Source organism: Anser anser, assembly GCF_964211835.1.
Source record: "Anser anser genome assembly, chromosome: 21".
Classification (NCBI taxonomy): domain Eukaryota; kingdom Metazoa; phylum Chordata; class Aves; order Anseriformes; family Anatidae; genus Anser; species Anser anser.
The window spans coordinates 9,517,431-9,538,459 of record NC_139742.1 but is presented as its reverse complement, the minus strand read 5'-3'; the positions used below and the strand labels follow the sequence as shown (position 1 = coordinate 9,538,459).

Sequence of the window (21,029 nt, the reverse complement as noted above, 5' to 3'; positions counted from 1 at the left end):
CAAAAAAAAAACCAAACTCTTGCTCCACTCAGAGAGCTGGGCCTGGCATCCTGGCTGCAGAGCTAAACAGGGTCCTGGGGATGGGGAGTGGAGGAGGCAGAGCTGGTGGAAAGTTTTAAGAGCTTTCTTCCCAGCTTTTTATCACATAATCTTGGTATTTCAGCATGTAACGTATCAATTAAGAAATATCTGGTTTAAAACACCAGTCAGCTGGGCAGCAGGATGGGGATCACTGGGACCTGTCCCCAAATTTCACTAGCAATCTTCCCAATTTGTGCTTAATTCTTAATCCAATATATTACAGAAGTGTAACATTACAAATAGTAATGGCAGTCTCTTTTGGGCAATTTCATTTGGTCTCAGCCAAGTTCTGGAAAGCTGCTGCATTGGCAGCCTCATTTAAATGGCCATTTTTTCCTCCTAATTTGCGTGACACCAGGACAAAAGGCACATCACTGACCAGAAGGCGCTGGCTCTGCTGCCAACATCCTTATTCAAAACTGGACATTCGCACCCCTGAAGGTGCTCAGTTGGCCAGCCTGATGACAGCTGAATTTGTGAATCAGTGAAAAACACTGATTTTTTTGGGGGGGTTGTTTGCTTGACTGATTGCCCCACTGATGCAACCCCGCCAAGGAGGGCAGTGAAGGGGCGAGAGCCTGGCGTGTAGAGAAGTGAACACAAAGCCTCTGCTCGTGGCTCCTCCCAAGGGGAATTGGAGCCGGGCAGGCGTGGGGATGGGGACGGGAGGAAGCCCCAGCTCTGCCTGGCCTCATCCTGCCCAGGCTCTCCCACCACGGAGCCCAGCCTTGTTGGGGCACCACCAGCCTGTGGGTATGGGAATGTGGCGATAAAGGCTTTTACCCTGCAGAAAAATGCTCTGTGGCAGAGGAAGCAATGCTGCAACCTGGATCTGGCCCTGCTTTGGACAGGAGGGTGGCTGGGTGGCCACGAGCACAGTGAAGCAGGGCTGGGGACACAGTGCGCGCCCCGCGGCATCTCCGGCCACGGCTCGGTTAGTGGATTGGAAAGCACACCTACCTTAAACTGCCTTGCCAGGTGCTGCTTGTGGCTTTCTTCCACTTGCTTGAATTTGGATTCCAGTCCCCTCATCTGGTTTTCCATCTTCTCCACGTACTGTAGGTCTCTCTGAGTCCGCCTGTCCAACACCTCTATCGACTGGGACATGTTTTGCACCTGTCAAACGAGAAGGGACTTGTCACGCACAAGGCACATATTCAGCAGCAGGGCAGCGCTGCTCGCGGCCGAATGCAGATGCTGACATTTTCCCCGAGTCAACAAAGCTAAAGGGCAATCAGCAGATGCATTATTTACTGGCTAATCAACAGCATCTCCTCATATTATGACCCCACGCTCCAAACCAGAGCAAAGTGGTTTCATAAACGTTTATTCTGCCGTGCTGCAGAGAATAACTCAGCGATCCCACGTGCAAATGAGGGCTGTAGTCAAGTATGAGGTGCATTAGTGGTAACGGCCTCTTTCGGTCTGGAAGAGCACCCGACGCCTGCTGCTGCACAAGGAGAGCCTATTAGTTTAACGGGAGCACATCTGACTCCGAGAAACGCCTCTGCTGAGATGCACGTTATCATTTCTTCATGCATGTAAGTGACACTGATTGCCTAAGTGCAAACTTTCCTCCCAGCTAGTAAAACTCGGTTACCCAAACAGCCCTACGGTTTATGCAGCGTCTGTCACAACGAATCCAGCTAGAGGCGAGGGCGCCCCGGAGCTGGGGAATAACGGGTGCATCCCTGCCCCGCGGGTGGGTGCTGTGCCGGGCACTTTCCTGCGTCCCCCTGTGTGCCCATCTGGCCCTGCCGAAGGAATGATGCAAGGTTTGGCCGGGCTCCTCGTGAGAAAAAGCTGCTTGTGGCGGAGGTGTAAGGAACGGGGTGAAATGATAGCTTGAATGACCCGATTTGGAAGGCCGGCTGTCCTCTGACTTACTAAGAGATTTGCTTCTCATTTTTCAGGCTATGAGAGGGCAAATGAAGCTCTGACTTAGGCAAGTACCTAAGCACATATTTAGCATCAAGCAAGGGGTGCAATTAAAGGTCTTTGCATCGGGGAGGGTTGTGTTTGTACCACGGTTGGTACATTCTGGGGCTCATCCCACGAGCAGTGCCCCCACCACTGCCACGGTACCCACAGAAATGCCCCGGCCCTGACGGCATTTGCGGGGACAATGCCTGTGTTCAAAGCGAATCAGGCATCCAAGCACGGCGCTGCACGGTGCCTAGCATCAAAGGCCTCCCGGTTCAAGCCTCTTCCTCTGTGGGCGTCTGAGCAAAACCCAACTGTGAGCCAAAACCATCTCCGCGAGTCGCTTCCGAGAGCCCTCCAGCTCCGCTCCAACTCTGTCCATGATGGGGCAAAAACGCAGAAAGCTGAGACGGGGAAAGAAGGGTGTAAGGGCAGCGCTTCCTCCAGCAGACCACACGGTGCTGCTGCGACTTACCTTAGAGGTGGGAAACCCGCGTGCATCGGGCTCTCGCAGCCTGCCTGCTGAAAGCAGCGCAGGTCAAATGCCAACTTTCGTGTCTGCATCTCCAAAGTGATCAAAAAGCCCATCGCTCATGCACGCCGACAAGAAAACTATTACAGGGAACCATTAAAAATGTATGGGCAGCTGGTATTTCAAAGGCCAGCGGCGAGGAAACGTTTTGTACGACCAGCGCAACTGCTCTGGGTCTTTAATAGTCGTCCTCAGCAGAGGTGAAGGTATTTGTCAGTCTGAGACCCTCCGCAGCACCTGGGCTGGAGGGTGCCCCTTGGAGGGAGAGGAGAGGCCTCAGACAAGCATGACTTGCCTGCAATCCCTCCTCTTAGACATCCTTATCCTGTTAATCCAGTCTATTCTCCTTTGAGTCAAGCCATATCTACGTAGCAGAATTGTTTCAAAGGGTCGGAATAGGAACGACTTGTTGGGGTCGCACAAAATTGATCTCATTTAGCCCACTCATGCCCAGCCCCAACTTTAGGCCAAGCAATCAGACGAGCAGCGCTGCGACCATACCATGGTGTGCACCATCACCCGGCCCTGCAGGTGCTGAGCAGGGGGCTCCCGGCGCTGCTCTCGGACCGCGCAGAGGGAGAACAGACTGTGCTGGGAAGTGAATCAGAGCAGCTCGCTCAGGCTCCTGCTCTGAATCACCTCTGGAGGAGCCTGCCTCTCCCCCGACGGCAGAGGAAATTAGCCTCCTCGCAGGGCTCTAAACTCAGATCTCTAAAATTAGCCGCCGTGCTATTTTAGGGATGTGTTTTACAAGTTCAGACTCTCGCTATTTGTTGCCTGTATTGTTTTCAGCCAGGCGGGATTCTGGCCAGACTGGTAAAAACTCAACCTCCGTCATTCCTAATCTCTGACAGTAATGCGTGCTTCATCATCTGGAGATCTACTTGTTTTCCTTCATTAGCATATTAAGCCCTTGATCCAGCAAAGTACTTCGGCACATGATTAGATTTCAATGAGACTGCTCACAGCTTAAACTTAAGCGTGTACATAAGTGCTCTAATGAACTGAGACCTGAGGATATTGTCTCAGATTCCCTCAGCTTCATCCATTAGCTACTACCCTCGAACAGCAGCTAAAATGCTTTTCGCCCCCACTGGCTGAGCGTGCGCTCTCAACGTGAAACCTCATTTTCCATCAAGCTGATGAGAGAGAGAGGTACCTGTGATTGTCTTGGGGAAAAGAGTGCACTTTAGCATTCAAAACAGAAAACTGATACAGGCAAAACTTCCAGTTCTGTTCTTGTCATCTTCGACAAGAGGTCAGGATGACTTCTTTGTCGTCTTGAATCACAGACCAGTCCTGACCAGCTCAGGAAGGCAGTTCAGAGCCCGTTTTGGGGGTCTGAGGCAGGATGAATGCTTAGCTTGAGCTTGGGGTAGCTGGACAAACTGATGGAGCAATAGCTTGAGACATCTTGAGGGAGATTGTTGTGGTCTACAGGAAAAAGTGGCAGAGAGAGGGACTCAGCCAAGGGATCGGTACAAGAGAAGTCCGTTTTATAAGGATTGTGGAAGGCTGAGCAGATCATTGTCCTCTCTAAATAACACCTCAGAGCGAGTATCAAAGGAACAAGAAGAACTGTTTAAGCTGGAAATCAGTGCTGGCAAAGAATAAGCGTTGGCAGGAAACGAGAAGTGGTTTAACTGTCAGAGGAGGAAGTCCTCCCAGATAACAGGGCCAAAAAAAAATAAAAAAAAATCCATTTGAAGATAAAACATAATCTGTTCGTGAACAGGATTTCGGTGACGGCTGGGTTTGGACGCAGCCCAGGATCTGGCCTCAGCACCTGACGCACGGAAGGCAGGAAGGGCTCCGCGCACGGCCGCCAAGGATGAGCTCAGACACCTCGGTGTCAGAAGGCGGCCTGAACAGTTTGTGCGGTGGCGAGCAGACCTCGCTCACCTTAGCTCACTCGCACCTGCTGCTCCTCACACTGACGGGGTGCCCAGGAATCACCTGCAAGCAGCAGGACCCGTGCCCATGTGCTGAGGGGAGCTGGGGTCTCGGCAGCTGGGAACCTCAAGCTGCCTTTGGCTGCTGGTGCCCCTGTGCAGAGATTTTCACTGAGGATGCTGTAACTGCCTCGTGTACACACACACAGAAAAGCAGCTTTCTTCTGGCCCACAAAAGCAATGCCTTATTATTTCTGTAGGTGAGTGCCAGGTTTCCTGCTTTGAAAATCCAAACAGAAATACCTCTCTGACACATTATGCTTCTTCATCTGCTGGCAGAGAGAAATCCGGAGGTGAGAGTTTTCCCATCACAAAACTAGAGGTAAAATGTCAGACTGGGGGAAGAAGCATCCAGGTCTGAAATCCTTCCTGGGGAGCTGGGAGCTCTCCGCTGCAGTTGCGTTTTCCTATAGGGATTATCATTTCAGCCTCGATCAAGATCAGATGTCTGGCACCAAGAGCCTACTCTTTATTTTGGGGTTTTGATATAGGTTAGCGTAGGAGTGAGATGCAGACAGATCCGCAGGCAGGTAGCACATCCCCAGAACACATGCCTTCACGTACCGCTCCCCCCTCACTTTATCCACTCGCAGCCGGAGAGCTGCCCAAGGGAAAAAATCCCTGAGCGTTTCCACCCTCCGCAGTGCACCTGCTGGTATCCCAGGGCTGCTACACCCTGCTCGCCTGCCCATTAGCAGAGGGCATTGGGTCAAACCCTGCTTGTTTTCTGCATGTGAGCAGTTCTGGGAACACGAGCGGGCTCTGACTGCCGCAGCAGCTGCTAGCACAATGCCTGCTGCCTCTCAGACAAATGTGCTGCCGGACCAATTGCCGGTATTGCTTAGAGAAATAGAGGCTTGAGTGCGATTATTTTTAGAAGCCTATGACATACAAAATTGCTGTTTAAGGGCTAAGTGTTTTCTGTCTGAGTTTATTGTCCTTATCACATAGGAGAATCAGTTAAGTGTAGGTTTAATGCTGTTATGAGTTCCTAATACATCAACTTCCCGAGAGCATCAGGGTGGAAGTTATTTTGTCATGCACAACACACGCCAACGTAGCATTAGGGCACAAAGGATAATTACATATCCAGCACACGAGTCCACTTATATTTTAAAGAGAAGAGGACCATTTCGCATGAAACGGCATCTCTTCAATGAAATCTATTATCTAGAAAATTTCTTGTTATCAGGAACGTTTCCCTAATGAGATTCTTTGATCTCTTCGGACAGCAGACTATTAAAAACTAATCAAGTGGATGTCAACATTAGAAAGAAAACCACTAACTGCCATTTCTATAATATTTGATGTTGACAGCTTGTACTGTTCTAGTCGACCTTTTTTTAATATCAGCTCCGCTAAGAGTGCATGGGCTTTGGTTTTTTAATTCTATCTCCTCTCACCTTGTTGAGGCTCATCCTTTCAAACTGCTTGTGTTAACGTAATGAAAAAAATAAAAAGTAAGTCACATCCTTTTTTTTTTTTTTAAACTGATGTGATTCAATATCATTGCTTTGATCTCAGCAGTTTTAACCTGACCTCAGGCCATGGTCCCTTTTCCTCCGTGCCTCAGAAATATTTAGATATTTGTCCTCCTGGCTGATTATTCTCCACTGCATGCCTGGGGACAGCAACAGCACGGGAGGGCTGGCCCAAGGGGGCTGTCTTTTCTGGAAACGAAGGCTCAGCCCAACTCTCTCGTGTTTTTACCCCCTGTGCCACGTCAAACCAAACCACCTTGCCCAGAGCGGGTCAGCCGTTACCTTTTCTAATAGTTGTCTCAGCTGCTTTGTCCTGGCATCACGCGAGCACATCGTCTGTTGAGGTGCCACCACTGTGCATATACAACGTCCCTCGCTATCCTGGGCAGAGCTGTAGACCTGCCAGCTTTCCTCTGGGTTGGTAGGCAACACCTAATTAACACAGGGAAAGACGGGTTAAGTCACGGAGGGAGGGGTGGGGGGAGCCGATGAGGAAGAGGAGGGAGGAAGCAGCACGGAGTGAGAGATACTGGGGCTGTGAAGCAAGCGGAGGGAGCTCCTCCGAGGGCCCAGCCGGCAGAATTCACTTGCAATGCAAAAATATGGATTGGGGACAAATAAAGGAAGGGTCTAAAAGGGAGAGCAAGAGCTGAAGCAGACAGGGCAACGCAAGTGGGGAAGCAGGGACAGGAGGAAAGGCGTGCCGCAGAGAGGGTGGGTAGCGTGCTGTAAGGCACCGAGCGCACCGGGGTGCCGAGCTGGTGGGAAATCCGCTGCCCGGCTGTCATTACAGAGCACTCATCTTCTCCTTGACACCGGGAGAAGGATGTGCCCGAGCTAACAGGGGGCGTACGGTGTCCTGGCTGAGAGCTGAGCAGTGATCAATGAGCATCTGCAGAGCTCTCCTGGAGCCGGCGACAGGAAAATCAGCTCTTCTGAGGAAGCAGATACCAGGAGTTACGTTTCCCCCGTCCTCTGCCAGGTTCACCAGGACCAGCCACTTCTCTCCAAACGTTCTGTGGGTTCCGGACAGGGAAACCCTGGTGCTGTGCCCCACGAAGCACGCCCGCAGCAAAGGGATGCAGGATCGGTGCCTCCGTCAGAGCTTCCAGGACGCAGCACAGAAAGGGAGCCCAGCCCCAAACACAGCACATGCCCCAGCCCCCCCGTGTCCCTTGTGCTCTCCAAAGCTCTCTGATCTTAATTTCCCTTTGATCTTGCAGCACTTTGCAAAATACATTATTTAATCACAATTCAGCCTCCGCTCACTTTGAAGGTACCACTGTTTTGCCAACCGAAAGGGAAATGTTCTTTCTACAGTTTTAATATATTACAAATAACCTTGCAAATACCCATGTGGACAGACACTCACTGAGAGACGGCTAGCAGACAAACAATTCGATTCTCTAGCAAAAGTAACCAGAAATAAAAAAAAAACAAAAGGTCTCATCATCCCCGGTAAAATGGAAAAAAAAAACACCCTAGCTTCATTCACAACCAGCAGAGTCACTACATTAAATACTCATCCTGGAACAGCAGAGCTGAAATACGTTAGCTCTTTTCTAAGGCACAAGCATGCAGCCTGGAGGCAAAAGATTCCCGTTTTTTCCTGCTACGGGAAGACAAGACGGAGGGATTGTTTTCCTCAGCCATTTCCAAAGTGGCAGGACCAGCCACCGTAGCAGCCCTCCAGCACAACAGGGACAGGAAACATAAGGCACGACCGAAATACACCGCAACTCCTCCGCTGCATTTTCCATCCCATTAACGGCTATTGATTAAAGGCAGGGAAGCAAATGAGACCTTGCGGGACTTGCACCTGCTGTCCCAAGCTGCTTCGCCGGGCGACGGCAGAGCAGCGCCGAGGGAAACTTTGCGATCCTCTGGCTGGAGGCAGGGCAAAGCCCCCCCACTTTGCCCATGGCTCGGGATGGGTGAACCCCAGAGCTGAACTGGGGGCGCTCCCCGCACCGCCACCCCACTCCCCCATCTCCTGCCAGCCCCCGCGACCCCAAACCGACCTGACCGTGCCTGCACAGCGCGGGGGGGGCCCTGGTAAAGCACCCCCCCGGGGTGATGCCCCCATCACCCGAGGGGCAGCAGCGCTGCCTCCCCCCCCCCCCCCACGGGGCGCTGCTCTTTGCAGCGGGGGGGGGCTCCCGCTGGGTCTGCCGGGGGGGGGGTGGCAAGGACAAACCCAGACGGCCCGAGGGGGGGTCCCGGGGTGGGATTTAGGCAAGGAAGGATTTTGGCGACCCGGGGGGCACCCGGGCGGGGGGGGACCGGGCGGCCGGGGGGAGCGGGGCGGGAGCCGGGGCGCAGCCACCCCCGGAGGCAGGGATGCTCCGGGCAGACCCCGACCCCCCCAGGCCCCCCCCGGCCCCCCGCACTTACTCCCGTGCTGCGATCCAAGGTGCCGCCCGAGGCCGCCGTGAGTTTGGTGGTGTTGAGCCCCACGAGGGAGGGCAGCGTCTGCGACATCCAGTTGGTGATCATGGCCATGGTGCTGAGGACCACTCCAATCTTGAGTAAAGGCACAGACATGTCTGCGGGGGGGGGCGCCGCGCACCCTTCATTCTGCACCGGCGCCGGGCTCCATGCCGCTGGGGACGGGCTGCGCCAGCCGCCCGGCCACCGCCACCGCCTCTCGCCGCCTTCCCATCGTCCAGAACCTCGCCACGGCCCTGCCCGGGGCTACCGAGGATGCTGAGGGTGTCGGAACCGGTGTCGGAACCGGTGCCGGTGCGGGAGCCGGTCCCGGAGCGGGGCTGCCTCCCTGCGCCCGCCGCCACCGGGCGCGCCCCAGCCGGAGCCGAGCGGCTGCAGGAGGAGGGACGGGACCGGGAGGGAGGGGCAGGGTGGGTAGGAGGGGAGGGGGGGGGAGGGAGAGCCCAGCCTAGCCGGAGAGGCTGCGGAGGGCGGGTGGGAGGCAGAGGGGAGAGAGGGAGAAGGAGGGGAGAAGGGGTTTGGGGAGGGGAGAAAGGGTTTGGGGAGGGGAGGGGGGAGCGGGGAATTTGGGGGAGGGCGAGAGATCTGCTTTTGGGGAGGGGTAGGGGAAGGGGGGAGGGAAAGGTTTAGGGACGGGGGGGGAAAGAATTGGGGAGAAGGGGGTGGATTCGGGGAGCGGGGAAAAGGAGCCGGGGAGAGGAGGAAAGATTTGGGGTGAAGGGGAAAACTGGGGGGAGAAGGGGAAAGAGGCGGGGAGCCGGTACGAGGTGGTGGTGGTGGTGGGGAAAAAGAGCTGGGGAGAGGGGAAAAGACCTGGGGGGGGCGGGGGGGGGGAGAAGGCGGGAGGAAAAGAGCCGGGGGGGGGTCTCGGGCGGGGGCCGGGGCCGGGGGGCGGCTCCCCTATGCGGCGCGGCGCTGCGGTGCCCCCTGCCGGCTGCCGGGGGGGGGGGGGGCGCGGGGCGCTGCGGGGCCAGGGAGCGGGGCCGGGGGGCTGGAGGGCGCACAGCCCCCCCGGGGACCCTATGGAAGGCCCCCCCTGCCCGAGAGGCTGCTTCTGCGGGGGACAAAAGGGAGCTGCTGGCCACCGGGGGGAGTCAGGAGCAGCACTCTGCAGCCGTGCCCCCCCTGTGAATACTCAGGTGCAGGGGGCTCCCCTGCAAACCACGAGGGGTGGGACCCAGGGGTGGCACTTGGTGGTCGCCAGGCCTGCAGCCCCCCCCCCCCCCCCCGTGTTGTGGTGTATCGGAGCATCCCCCGCGTTCCTGCGTGCCCCCTCGCCAGGCTGCAGCCTCAGCCGTCCGCCAGCACCGTGACACGCCACGCTGGAGCTAAACCAAAATGTGCCAGGAAATCAGCCTGCCCTCCAGCTGGCAGTGCCACCCCTAACGCTGCTCTCGCCCCGCTCCCAACAGGCAGGGTTGTATGGCCAGGGGGGGTGGGACAGCACTGGGTGCTGCCAAAATGTCCCCCAAACGTCCTGCAGTTTGAAGAAACCTGGCTTTCTGTGCCTGGTGCGGCTCGGAGGCAAACCGTGGGCTGTTAGGCTGTGAACAGGGTGGTGGCTTTGCCCCATGCGGCTCCTCTGCACCGAGACAGCACTCGTTTGTGACCCAGGTTTCCCAAAGGGGTTCGCAGAACTGTCCCGGTGACTTCAGATCCTCAGCCAGCAGAGAGCTGAGGTCCCCTGCACGTCCTTCCCTAAACTGACCTTAATCACTCAGTGCAAAACAAATCGTGAAGTTGATCCCCCGGCCCTCTCCAGAGGATAGAAGTGATGCCCCTTGCTCCACCAGCACAGCACCAGCCTCAGCACGATGGAGCAGCCACCAGGGCCCTGCTCCAGGACCCCCTGCACTGCCCCACAGCCTCAGCACCCCCAGCCTGGCTGGGCCCCGTGGGGGTCTGATCAGACGAGGTCCAAATCTGCCTCCTTTGGCACCGTTCCTCCCGTGGCACAGCTCCTGGGGGTGGTGGGTGTCACAGCTGTGAGGGCACTGAGGGGCGCCCCAAGGCTGTGACCCCCCTCAGGACTTCCTTGCCACACAGCACCCAGGCCAGTGTGCAGAGCAAATCCCAAATGGGGAAGTAGGGAACCATGCCCTGAAATGCGTTCTCTGCAGAGCTGGCGTGTCCCTAAAGGGACCTTGCCCCTGGCTGGGGACCTGGCCCTTAGCATGGGATTGTCCCAGTGCCCCCCAGCACTGCTGCTGTGGGCAGAGAGACCAGGGACGGACGGCAGCAGAGTGGAGCTGTCTCTGCAGCGAGCGCAAGGGAGTTTCAGTGAAGCACTGAGCATACATTTAGCAAGTCCACCAGGTGGAGAAAAAGAGATGAGTTACAGCGTGAGCGCGGACGCCAGGTCGGATGCTGCCCCTCTGACAGCGCAGCAGCAAGATGGGATGCTGCCAGCTGGGTGGCACTGCCTGGTCAAGTCTGGGATGTTGTTCCCTGTCCTCACTTCCCAGCACCCTTAACCCTGTCGCCCCTGCCCTTTTCCCTGCTGTTCAGGACAGACCAGCGCTATCCCCAGTAAGCCAGCCAGCCGACGGGTCCGTCTGCTGCGCTGAAATCAGTGAGAAAACCACTCCTGACTCTGGGGCAGAAACTGTCCTGCTCCGGGCTCCTGAACTAGCTAAACTACTTCCATCCCATGAGATTGGTTGCACCCAGAAACAGGTCTTCCTCGAGTTTTTGGGCATCCCTTCCATGGCAAAACTGCTGTCAGCTTGTGCACAGTCGTGCCTGTGAAGGTGGTCAGCACCAAGGAGGTGTTTCAGGTGTTTCAACCTGTACATGAACAGGTTCTTCAGGCAAAAGCCTTGCATGACTTCAATATTTTAGAAAAAAAAATTGCAGCTCCTGTTCTGCCTCAGTTCAGCCTGTGCTGCTCTAAGCAGGTGCTTGTGCTGTGCTCAGCACTGCACTGAGACCCTGATGGCGTATCTGATATCATACCACGTAAAACACTGGAGAGCTACACTCAAATCATCCCAATGTTCATTCTGAAACTGAATTTGTAGGTAAAGTTTGTCCCTCGTATTTGCCTACTCCAAACACATGCAAAGGACTTAGACCTACAGACCCGTTATCATCTAAAGTTGTATTCAGTGAGGGAAAAAGCACTCCTGTGCCTTGCTGGGGATTCCACCAGGACTGAAGAAACATTCGTTTCCTGACACCACACACACCTGATTTCATTCACGTGCCCTCAGATGCTGGGCAATGATTAAAGCTTCTGCAGGCGGGGATGGCAGGGCTCAGAGGAGCAGCAGCCACCGGTCCCTGCCATGCAAGGAGGGGCCCAGCACCACGACCCCCATGCAATTCCCCAGCCCACCCCCAGCAACCAGCAGCGCTGCTCTGGCCGCCTGGCGTGGAGCCCTCTGTGCCAGCTCAGGGAGAGGCTGCGTGTGCAGAACCGTGGGAGAAATCAGTCTGAATTTGCTTCTTTTGCTTCGAGTATTTGTGAAATAGCCAAAGGAAGCAGGGTCCTGGGAGTCTTTGCTGCTAACATAAGGGGCGTTAAGGGAGGGACAGCATGAGACCCACGGTTCTCCCATACCTTTTCAGAAAGGTCGGTGCCTGAATGCACTGAGAGCTGAGCAGGATGGTGCTGAGCCCTTAGGACACAGCTGTGCCGACAGAGAGCCAGGGCCCTTCCCCAGAGCCTCTCGGTGGCAAGGCCACGCAAACTTAGCCCACGGCAGTAGGGCCGAAGCAGGACCGGGCACACAAGAGGTCCCCAGAAGTGTCTCCGTTTTCCTTTCTTAGGGATGAAAGGTTTTCAGAGGCGAGAGGTGGTGCTGGCTGCTAGGCACGGAGATGCTGCTGGTCACCCCGGGCTGTGCTAGGCCGTGGGCAGCAGGAAAATGACTTCGGTCACTTCCACGCCCAAAGCAAACGACCTGCAAATGTGGAAAGCTCTTTCCTACCCCAATGGCTTCCCCAGTTTTAAAAGCCTAGCAAGAGAATAAAACCGAAGAAAGCAAAGACAACAAAAAATACAGTAAGGGCACGAACCTGCTGCAGGAGACCAGCATTCACTGACGGGCCTTTCAGGATCTGACCCTTAGAGAGCAACTTTCCATCGTAACATCTGCCGAAACCTCTTCGGTACCAGTTTGCCAAGCTGGTCGAGTTCAACCTTTCTCCTGATCGCTTTGCTTTGTATCACCCAGGGCACTGCCTTGAAAAAAAGGCTCCTGATGTCCCTGAGTTGTCCCTGCCCTGATCTGTGTGCTACATCCACCCTCCCTGCAAGACCCGTGCGCTGGTGTGCACCTCGCAGGTGCCCCGAGGAGAGGAGGGCTGCTGAGAGCAGCGAGCGAACAGCAGGAGAGGACGAACAGTTGGGGAACAAAAGATGCTACTCGCATGCACGTTTTCTGAGCAGAGAAAGAGGAGGACAGAGAGATAAAAGCAAATGACAGAGTCTTCTGAAATAGCTGCTCGGTGGAAAACTCCACTGCTTGGAAGGTTTGTTTTCCTGGGGCAGTGCAAAACGGGACCGGGTGCTGCAAGGAGACCCACGAGGGTCAGCGCCCGCAGAAACCCCACGCGTGTGCGTGTGCGCGCGTGTGTGTGTGCACACACGGCGGTCATTGTCTCCCTCTCCTGGCTGGTTCAGAGAAGAGGTGCTGGAGTCTCCCTCACCACCAAGCTTTAGCGGAGCTGGTGCCCGCAGACCCCGAGCAGAGCGCTCCGCTGGTGGCGCGGGGAGCCAAGGGGGCCGCCTTCAAATACACACGCCAAATTTTAGCAGCCTCGGATCTTGCTGTTGCTCCAAGCTGGCTCGGCTCAGCTGGCACCCAACATCCGCAGCAGGGACGGGTCCCGCCGTGCTGGTTGCCCGCAGCAGCCAGGGCAGGGCCCAGCACCTTCCCAGGGACTGCGGCTTTCTGGAGCCATGTAACTTCAGGGATTCTGCTTTGGCGCTGGGGTTAAGGGTCTTTTCTTCAGAACTCTTTTCTGTAGCTGATGGACAGGCTGTGAACCTGCCTCTGGTGGTCTCTGCTGACCCTTTGCATCCCTCCCGGCAGCCTGTTGTTCCTACTCCTGCCCCACCTCCAGGTGCTGCAGCTCCTGCAAAGCCACGGGGACTGTGTGGAGGTGGCGGAGCAGCAGGGTGGAGGGGACCCACCCTCTACCTGCCGTCACACACGGATGGGGAGAGCACCCCATGAGCTGGGGCGAGGTGCTGAGCTCCCCAGCACCGGCAGCAGAAAGCCCCGGGGATGCTGAGCAGCTCTGCGGGGAGGGGCACAAAGGGGCTGAAGGGAGGAGCAGGGGCTTTGGGCTGAGGTTAAGGAGCCGTCAGGGCTCCGAGCCCACCCCGGCATCACACGAGGCATCGCTGTGCCCCGCTGCTCTCTGCCTGGAGCTGGGGGGGCTAAGGGGAGGAGGACGATGTCGTCCCCCCCCCCCAACTTAGTGAAAGTTCTTCCTCTTCCCTCGCATTCCCCATCACCTGTGCTTGCAGCAGGGGGTGTCCGAAATCCCTCTGCACCAGTATATGGGCACTGAAGAGCTCCAGGTCCACGTTTCCTTGACCTTTCAGCTGTTTTTCTCACTTCTGGCTGTTTTTGTCACTCATACCAGCTTGCCTCAGCCCTGGAGCTGGATCCTGCCACCTCGACACCGCACCAGCACACCTCCTCCCATCACGGGCAGGGTGTGGATGGACAGACAGGGAAAGCAAAGAAAGAGACTGGCACTTAAAGACCCCAACGTGCTCTGGAAGCAGTGTCCCCAACGCCGCAGGTGGCAGCTGCACCTTGCCCCCGGAGCAGCCACATTTGGGGTCAGGCAACCCAACGTGCTCCAGAAAGCCCCTGCAGGAGCTGGGACACCTCCTGCACACAAAACACTCAGCAATATTTCCCTTTTATTGTCCCAAGGTGAGTAGAAACACGCTTCTGCGGGAGGAACATGCTCTTTGTGTTACACTGCAACCGAATAATCCCCTTTGCAGGCCTTCGCTTCGCTAAATCTGTGTTTAGCTAAAGCTGCTCTTGACATTAAACCCGTGCTCTAACAGAGTGCCAACACGCGTCAGAGCCCCTGGGCGAGAGCTGAGCCCGTTAAAGTCAGCCCAGGTTTCACGGGCGCCTCAGCGGGCTCCTGTTACTCCAATGTTTTGGTTAGGAAGGATGATTTTTTTTTTGGCGTATCTCCCCGGGTCAGCCGCATGCCTCCAGTCAGAAAGTGCCTGTGCATCGAAAACTTGCCGGGCGCGCTGCTTGCTCGGAAACACGGCATTGTTCCGGGCTCGTTGGCTGCAGAACGGTCCTAGACCAAGGGCTGGGCCATGCTCTCGTCCTGCTGCCCATCTGCCCAGGAGATTTTTTTGCATTTGGGCTGATTTTGGATGGGGAAGAGGGCTGGAAGCCAGGACCTGGGTCCTGAAAGGGGAGGAAGCTGCACAGGGCCAAAACCCCAGACAGAGCCATCAGGAGGCAGGGGCTGGGGCTCAGCTCTGGGATGGTGGCAGCAAGCAGTGCCTATGGCCTGTAAAAGAGGGAGAATCGGGATTTTGAGGTGCTTTTCCCTTGTGGTCAGGATTTGCTGGTGCTAAGACACAGCTTTGGCTCTGTGCCTCAGTTTCCCCAAGTGCAAGCTTCAGGGGGAACAGCCTGACCAGATCGACCTCTTGGGTACCCTTTTCCAACCTAGGCCTCCCCAAAAGCCCGGCAGAGACACCCGTGGGCAGCACACCCCAAAGGGATGCTCCTCGGTGTCCCTGTCCCTGCCCTGCCCCCGTTTATTTGTGGCTTCCCCAGGGCAAAGCCGAGCCAAAACACACCACTCGTAACTCGGGAATTACCTTCATCCACAGCCGGTGCAGCCTACAGTCTGCATCCATCTAATTCACTCGGATCGTAATTAGTTTTGTATTACTTTCCGCAGTGATGCTAATACTGATTACAAGGACTGATAACTTGAGCAATAAATACAACCCGGGGCTGAAAATTACCTTCCTTTTTTTATTGGTTAAAGCCGAAGTTAGCGAAATGAGACACAAATTGGTTTATGAGATGAGGCAGCTGCCTCCTGTTACAGGCTGCAGATTTGCAGCTTAATCCTGCCACTTCCATGTGTGTCTCCCCGCCAGCGGGGGGGAAGAGTCCGGCCACCAAAGTGGGCACGGGAAGGTCCCCATGGGTCCCACGGCCAGGCTCTGGGGTGGGGACACGCAGGCACATTCCCAGCCCGGTGGGGCTGGCAGCGCTCCCCCTTCCCCCAAAAACAGCCCTGAGAGACCCAGCGAGCATTTAGGAAAATCAACGGCAAAGTTCTTTTTCACCTCGACTCGCCGAAGCCCTAAACGTTTAATCCGTCCCCGCTCCAGGAGCACATTTCTTCCCGTGTGGTTTCAGGGATTGCGGGGTGAGCGTCAGGGCACCAGCTGCCCCGCCAAACTTCGAGGAACGCAGAGAGCTTTCCCTGGAGGTATCCTAGCAGAGCCAGCCAGCACAGGGAGGGACAAAACGATGGGGTGGACAGACGGACAGACAGCATCCTGCACCCCTGCCTTTACTACAGCTGCCCACACCCGCTGTCCTTCTGGCAGCTCTGTCCTGCACGTTACAAGCAATGTGGGGCGGGGGGGGCAAATCCTTAGAGTGTAAGTTGGCTCTGCTCACTCATGGCCACCCGGCGAGCTGAACCGGGCTCTCCTGGAGAAGAGGACCAGGACAGAAAGCCCTGTGTTTTCCCCAGGAAGCCCCAGCCTTGGGCAGCGAGAAGGAATTACAGAGCATCGTGCAGGTCTGGCTCCCGCTGCCCCCCCAGCACTGCCTGCCAGGGGCACGTGGGGGCTCCTGCAAAGGGCTGGGATGGAAGGGAGCGTGTAGGGGCAGCCCCCCCTTGTTTCCCAAAGGAAAACCTACCACCCACCTCAGGCAGGTCCCAAAGCCCCTGCCAAAACTGGGGACGCAGCCTGCAGTGTGTGCATCGCCCGTGCGCTCTCAGCTGTGCACAGGCATCCTTCCTCCCGCCCGGGTGGACCATCAGAGGATGCTGCAGTGCCAACATGTTGAAGACAATGCCCTCCCCTCCACAAGAAGAGCTTTTCAGGCATCCAGCATGGTGCCGGCTGGAAGGACAGTCACGTGCTTGCCCCCTGCAGCCCCTTTTAACAACCGTCCCCCTCTCCATTTCTTCCCTTCTTGCGTGCTGGCATGTCAGTGCCACTGCAAGGAGGGAGAGGAGAGGAAAGCAGGGGCTTCTGCACCATCAGGGAATGCTGCCTGAATCAGCAACCTCTCCCCCCTGAGCCTCGGTCCGTCCTCCCCCAGCACGGGATCTCTGTAGGGGCAGGCAGAGTCTCCACGCACGTGATGGAGACATGAACCCGGCCCCGAACTAAACGTGGAAGACATGGAGCTGGGCGGTGCCTGGGATGAAAGGCATATTTGGGGATTGCATCTGGCAGCTGTGCTACAGAAGTGAGATGCTAAAACTCGGCGAGGGCTCCGCAGTGCCAGGCGAGGCAGCAGGCAGGCTGGTGGGACTGCTCCGCGGGGCCTGGCAGGAGGTGGCTACCTGCAAGCACTGAGTCCTGGCCACCCCTGTGAGCCAGGAAAATGCCAGGAAAGTGCCCCGGCCAAACCCAGCTGGGCAAAGCCACGGCTTCAGAATAGGCTTTGAGCCCCTGCCGGTGGCAGGGCAGGGCTGGGAGGTAGCCAGCAGCGCTCAGCTCTACAGCTCGGGGGGTTCACTCCCCGCTCCCCCCCGCTTTAAAGTTGGGTGAGAAGTTGGCACGCAGCGCTCACAGAAAGGGAAAGCAGGAGGAGGAGGAAGTCGCCAGACACAGAGGCATCCTCAGCGTGAGAGGTGGTAACTCGGCCTCCTTGCACAAACCACCGAAGCAGAGCAACGCGGAGTGACAAAGCCAAAAAGGGGGTGGCAGCACCCGGAGGGGTGCACCAGTGGCATCCCCATGCCACGGCCGCTTTCCCTGGGGCAGACGGCAATGCTGCAGGGGAAGCGGGGCAAGGGGTGACCCCACGGCACCGCTTTGCTTCCCCACACCTCTGCCAGGCCCCGGGCCGGGTGCTGAGCCCCCTTTTTGCCGATTCCCGAGCGATGCCGTGGGATCGGTGGCTGCTTTGTCCGGCGCGACGCATGCGCACTGCTGCGTGCCTCCTCTCGCACACAATGGGCTTCTCTCGGGCACTCACTCACAGCTCTCCTTCCTTCCCCCCCTCCTCCTCATCCAGAGCCTGGATGTCTTCCCTCACCCCCCTCCCCGGTGAATTATTCCCCCCCCCCCCCCAATCCCTTCTCTGGAGGGCTCCATGCAATTAAGGCAGCTCTTACTCGAGCTCTTGCTGGGGGCAGCAGAAATACTCCGAGGGTGCAAAGCCCAAAGGCTTCAGCTACGGAAACTTCAGCACCAGGGCAGCGACAGGAGAGAGCATTGTCAGCAGCAGAAAGGAAGAAATAATCTACATAAAGCATCCAGGATGAGAGCCCAGCTGCTAATTGCTCCTACACTAAGAAGCCTCCATTCCCCTCCTATTTATAGCGTCTTTTTCTCTTTTTTTTTTTGCTTCTAGGCAGCACCACAATTAACCCCACAATCTAGAGCATCCTCTTGCAATTACTTTACTTCATTTCCCACTGTCCGTAGGAAAAAAAAAAAAAAACCACAAAACACAACCTCGCTGCCTCCCTCTCCCCAGTGATGTTAAAGAAGTCAAATGGAGTTTTTATTTCCACTTGCCAGGGACGTGGCCGTGTGCCTCCCCTCCTGCTCCCTTCCACCCCCCCAGCCCCACTACTTACTCGGTGCAGGGGCCAGGAAAGTAAAGGCAAGCATTAAAATCTGGTGAGAAAAAGGGGGAAGGGCTGGGGGGGCAATAAATAAGATGCTTCTCTCTCCCACAAGCCTGTCACAGATGGAAACGTTAAGGGATGCTTAAATGTCCCCTAAAACCCGGTCAAGCTGCCCCCACGCCAGCTGCTGCACGGGCAGGGATCACCACCAGACACTCCCAGCGCATCCCCGTAGGGACACGGGGGGGACATGCGGGGACACGGGACACGCAGCCCCAAACTTCCCCAAGCCGTAGGCAGCGAGGGGCCACGGAGCCCCCCCAACCCACGAACACGAGTGGGGCTGTGGGGGGGCACCGACGGGCCCCGTGTCCCCTAGGGGGGCTGCAGGAGACCCCCCTGCCCCTTCCCCACCCCAGGCAGCCCCTCTCCTCCCCTCCCCAGCCCCCCTCTGCCCGCACCCCCACCCTGTGCCCCCCCCGGCCCCGCTGCAGGTGCACCCACGGCACGGGCTGCAACAAAAGGGGGGGGGGGGCTGGGGGTGCAATTTCCTACTCGAGGGGGATTAAATTTTATTTTTCTTTGAGCTCTCGAGGTTTAGCAGAAAATGGCGTTGGGGAGAAAAAGGTGAGGGGGGGGGTGGGGGTGGGGGGAGAAAAAGCAAGAGCGAAACCTACTTGAGTGAGTTCTGTGCCCATCAGGATGAGAAAGAAGAGGGTCAGGAGCTTGCTTGCCGGTTGCATGTCTCGCACCCCGCTCTAGGCACCTTGCATACAGATCGCCTCCGCTCCTCCCGGCGAGCCTCCCTGTGCCGATCACCGAGCGCCTCGCTGCCTCCTCGCTCCCTTATTGTTAGGATTGTTTTAATTAAAAATAAATGTACAAAAAAAAAATAAAGACAACGAGATGCAATTTAAAAAAATAAAATAAAATAAATCGCTGATTCTCCGGGCGGCTCTCAGCACCCCCAGGAAGCAATGCAAGAAATCTGCTTAGCAGAGCCTTCACTTTGCATATTTATTGGGATCCCAGGTTCTCTCCTCTGCTCTCTGGCAATTTTTTTTTTAATGGCTCCCCTGCTAGAAAGACATTTGCGAGGAGAAATTCACCGGAGCACGAAGCGATTATCCCTGCTATTGCCAAAAGTTTGCCGTGAAAAGGGGGGGGGGGGTGGGTGATGGGGAGAGGACAGGGATTAAAAAAAAAAAAAAGGGGGAAAGGAATTGGTAAGGCTGGCTACTGGCAGGGGATGGCTGTGGAACAGGATGTGACATCAACTAAGGCGGGGGAAATTTAACTAAACACGGCAAAGGGAGAGGGGGAACGGGCAGCCGGCGAGCGGGAGGCTCGGGGATGGGGTGGGGGCGTTTACCCCCTCCCCGCCTGCACCCCGGGGCAGAGGGGCTCCTGCACCCGAATTACCAGACCCCCAGGCAAAGATGCGTGCCCAAATCAAGCCCTCCCGGAGGGCTCCGAACATCTGCTGGGAGGCTCAGACCCGAGCTCACGACAGCAGTAGGGCGGCCGCCCTCTCACTCAGCATCCTCTGCACCCACCGCCCTGCCAGGGCTCTGCCGGCAGCACCCTTCCCCTCCCCTAGGGGCTGTTCCCCTCCCTAAGGTCCCCAGGGGCTATGCACCCCTCATTTCTCCCTCACGCACCCTCTGAATGCTTTCCAACCCACGGTTTTCCCAGGACCTCATAAATGCTATTAAGCCTCTTAGCATCTGGCACTGCAGGTGCCGAGCATCACCTCCCTGTCTCGGAGGTGAGAAATGCAATGCAGAACTTCTCTTAATGATCATCGAGTGTGTTAATAGAAATCGCTTGCTACCGGCCCCCAATTAACAGAGGCCCCACAAGAGGATTTTTCCCTTCCTTGATTGCTCCTTGCAAAGGGTTTCTTCTTCTGCAGTCCCATGGCACAGGTCACTGCAGGAGGGGGCTTTGGGCTTCCCATGGGGATGAGCTGACACAGGGCATCCCCCATGCCCTGAGATCATAAGGGGTGGCAGTAGGCAGAAATTGAGGAATTTGCAGCCCCCTGACCCTGGGCTGAGGTTCAGCAGGGATAAACAGCCAAGAAAAAAAAAAATGCAGAAAAGCTTCGATGTGTTCCCATCAGCAAATGGCCAAGGGAAAGCTGGGCTGTGGGCATGGCTGCTGCATGGCCAGACCTCCCTGCAGGGGGTTTCACCAGCACCATACATCAAGAGAAATCAACAGATTAGTTTAGAAAGAGCTCAGAAAAAGGCACTCCAGAGAGCAGCCGCAGGAAAGCTGGCGTGTCTGGCTATCCAACATAGATCTCTCTTTAATATACTTCCCCCAGCACCTCCCTTTAAGGTCAATGTTTTATAGCCCATAAAAACAGAGGACCTTTAAAGAGCATTAAACTCCCCTTGACTTTAGCAGGAGGAGTGCACAGAGGCCAAAAGCATCAGTTGCCCAATGGGATCTGAACACGCCCTCCCCTGGCACCTTACCTCGGGCATCATCTGTCCCCAACTGGGACCACAGTGGGATGCCTGCCCAGATCGGCTCCAGCACAAGGCAGGGGAAGGCTGGAGAGTTACTAACAAGTGGTACCAAAAATGCTATGAAATGGTATTTTTCCCCCCAAGAAAACCACAACATATTCCCAAAGTGGAATCTCTTTTCTTTTCCCCCCTCCTTTGCTTTTATACACACCCAGCTTCATTGACTTTCAGGGTAATAGTCACGGCTTGCACCTGGGTAAATGACAAAAGCATCAGCTGTGTAATTTAATTTATTCCTCTTTTACACTCTTTCATAATTAACGTCAAGAACCTTGTTTTAGAACTTGGGCTC

At 56.2% G+C, this 21,029-nt stretch overlaps 1 protein-coding gene across 4 annotated transcripts in view; it reads right to left on the bottom strand.

Moving 5' to 3' along the window:
• The window catches only part of OLFM1 (olfactomedin 1), a 33,001-nt gene extending 12,179 nt beyond the window's left edge, over positions 1-20,822 (bottom strand). For 2 of the 4 annotated variants that reach the window (XM_083806878.1, XM_083806880.1), the window contains exons 1-3: positions 18,875-19,481; positions 6,252-6,401; positions 1,042-1,197 (exon numbers count right to left, since the gene is read on the bottom strand). In XM_083806878.1, the coding sequence (XP_083663004.1) occupies positions 1,042-1,197; positions 6,252-6,401; positions 18,875-18,940 (372 nt within the window). In that variant the 5' untranslated portion in view covers positions 18,941-19,481. Of the gene's footprint in view, positions 1-1,041; positions 1,198-6,251; positions 6,402-8,363; positions 8,973-18,874; positions 19,482-20,683 lie in introns of those variants that run through there. The other 2 variants (XM_083806879.1, XM_083806877.1) reach the window with 2 other exon arrangements.
• Positions 20,823-21,029: the final 207 nt, after the last annotated feature.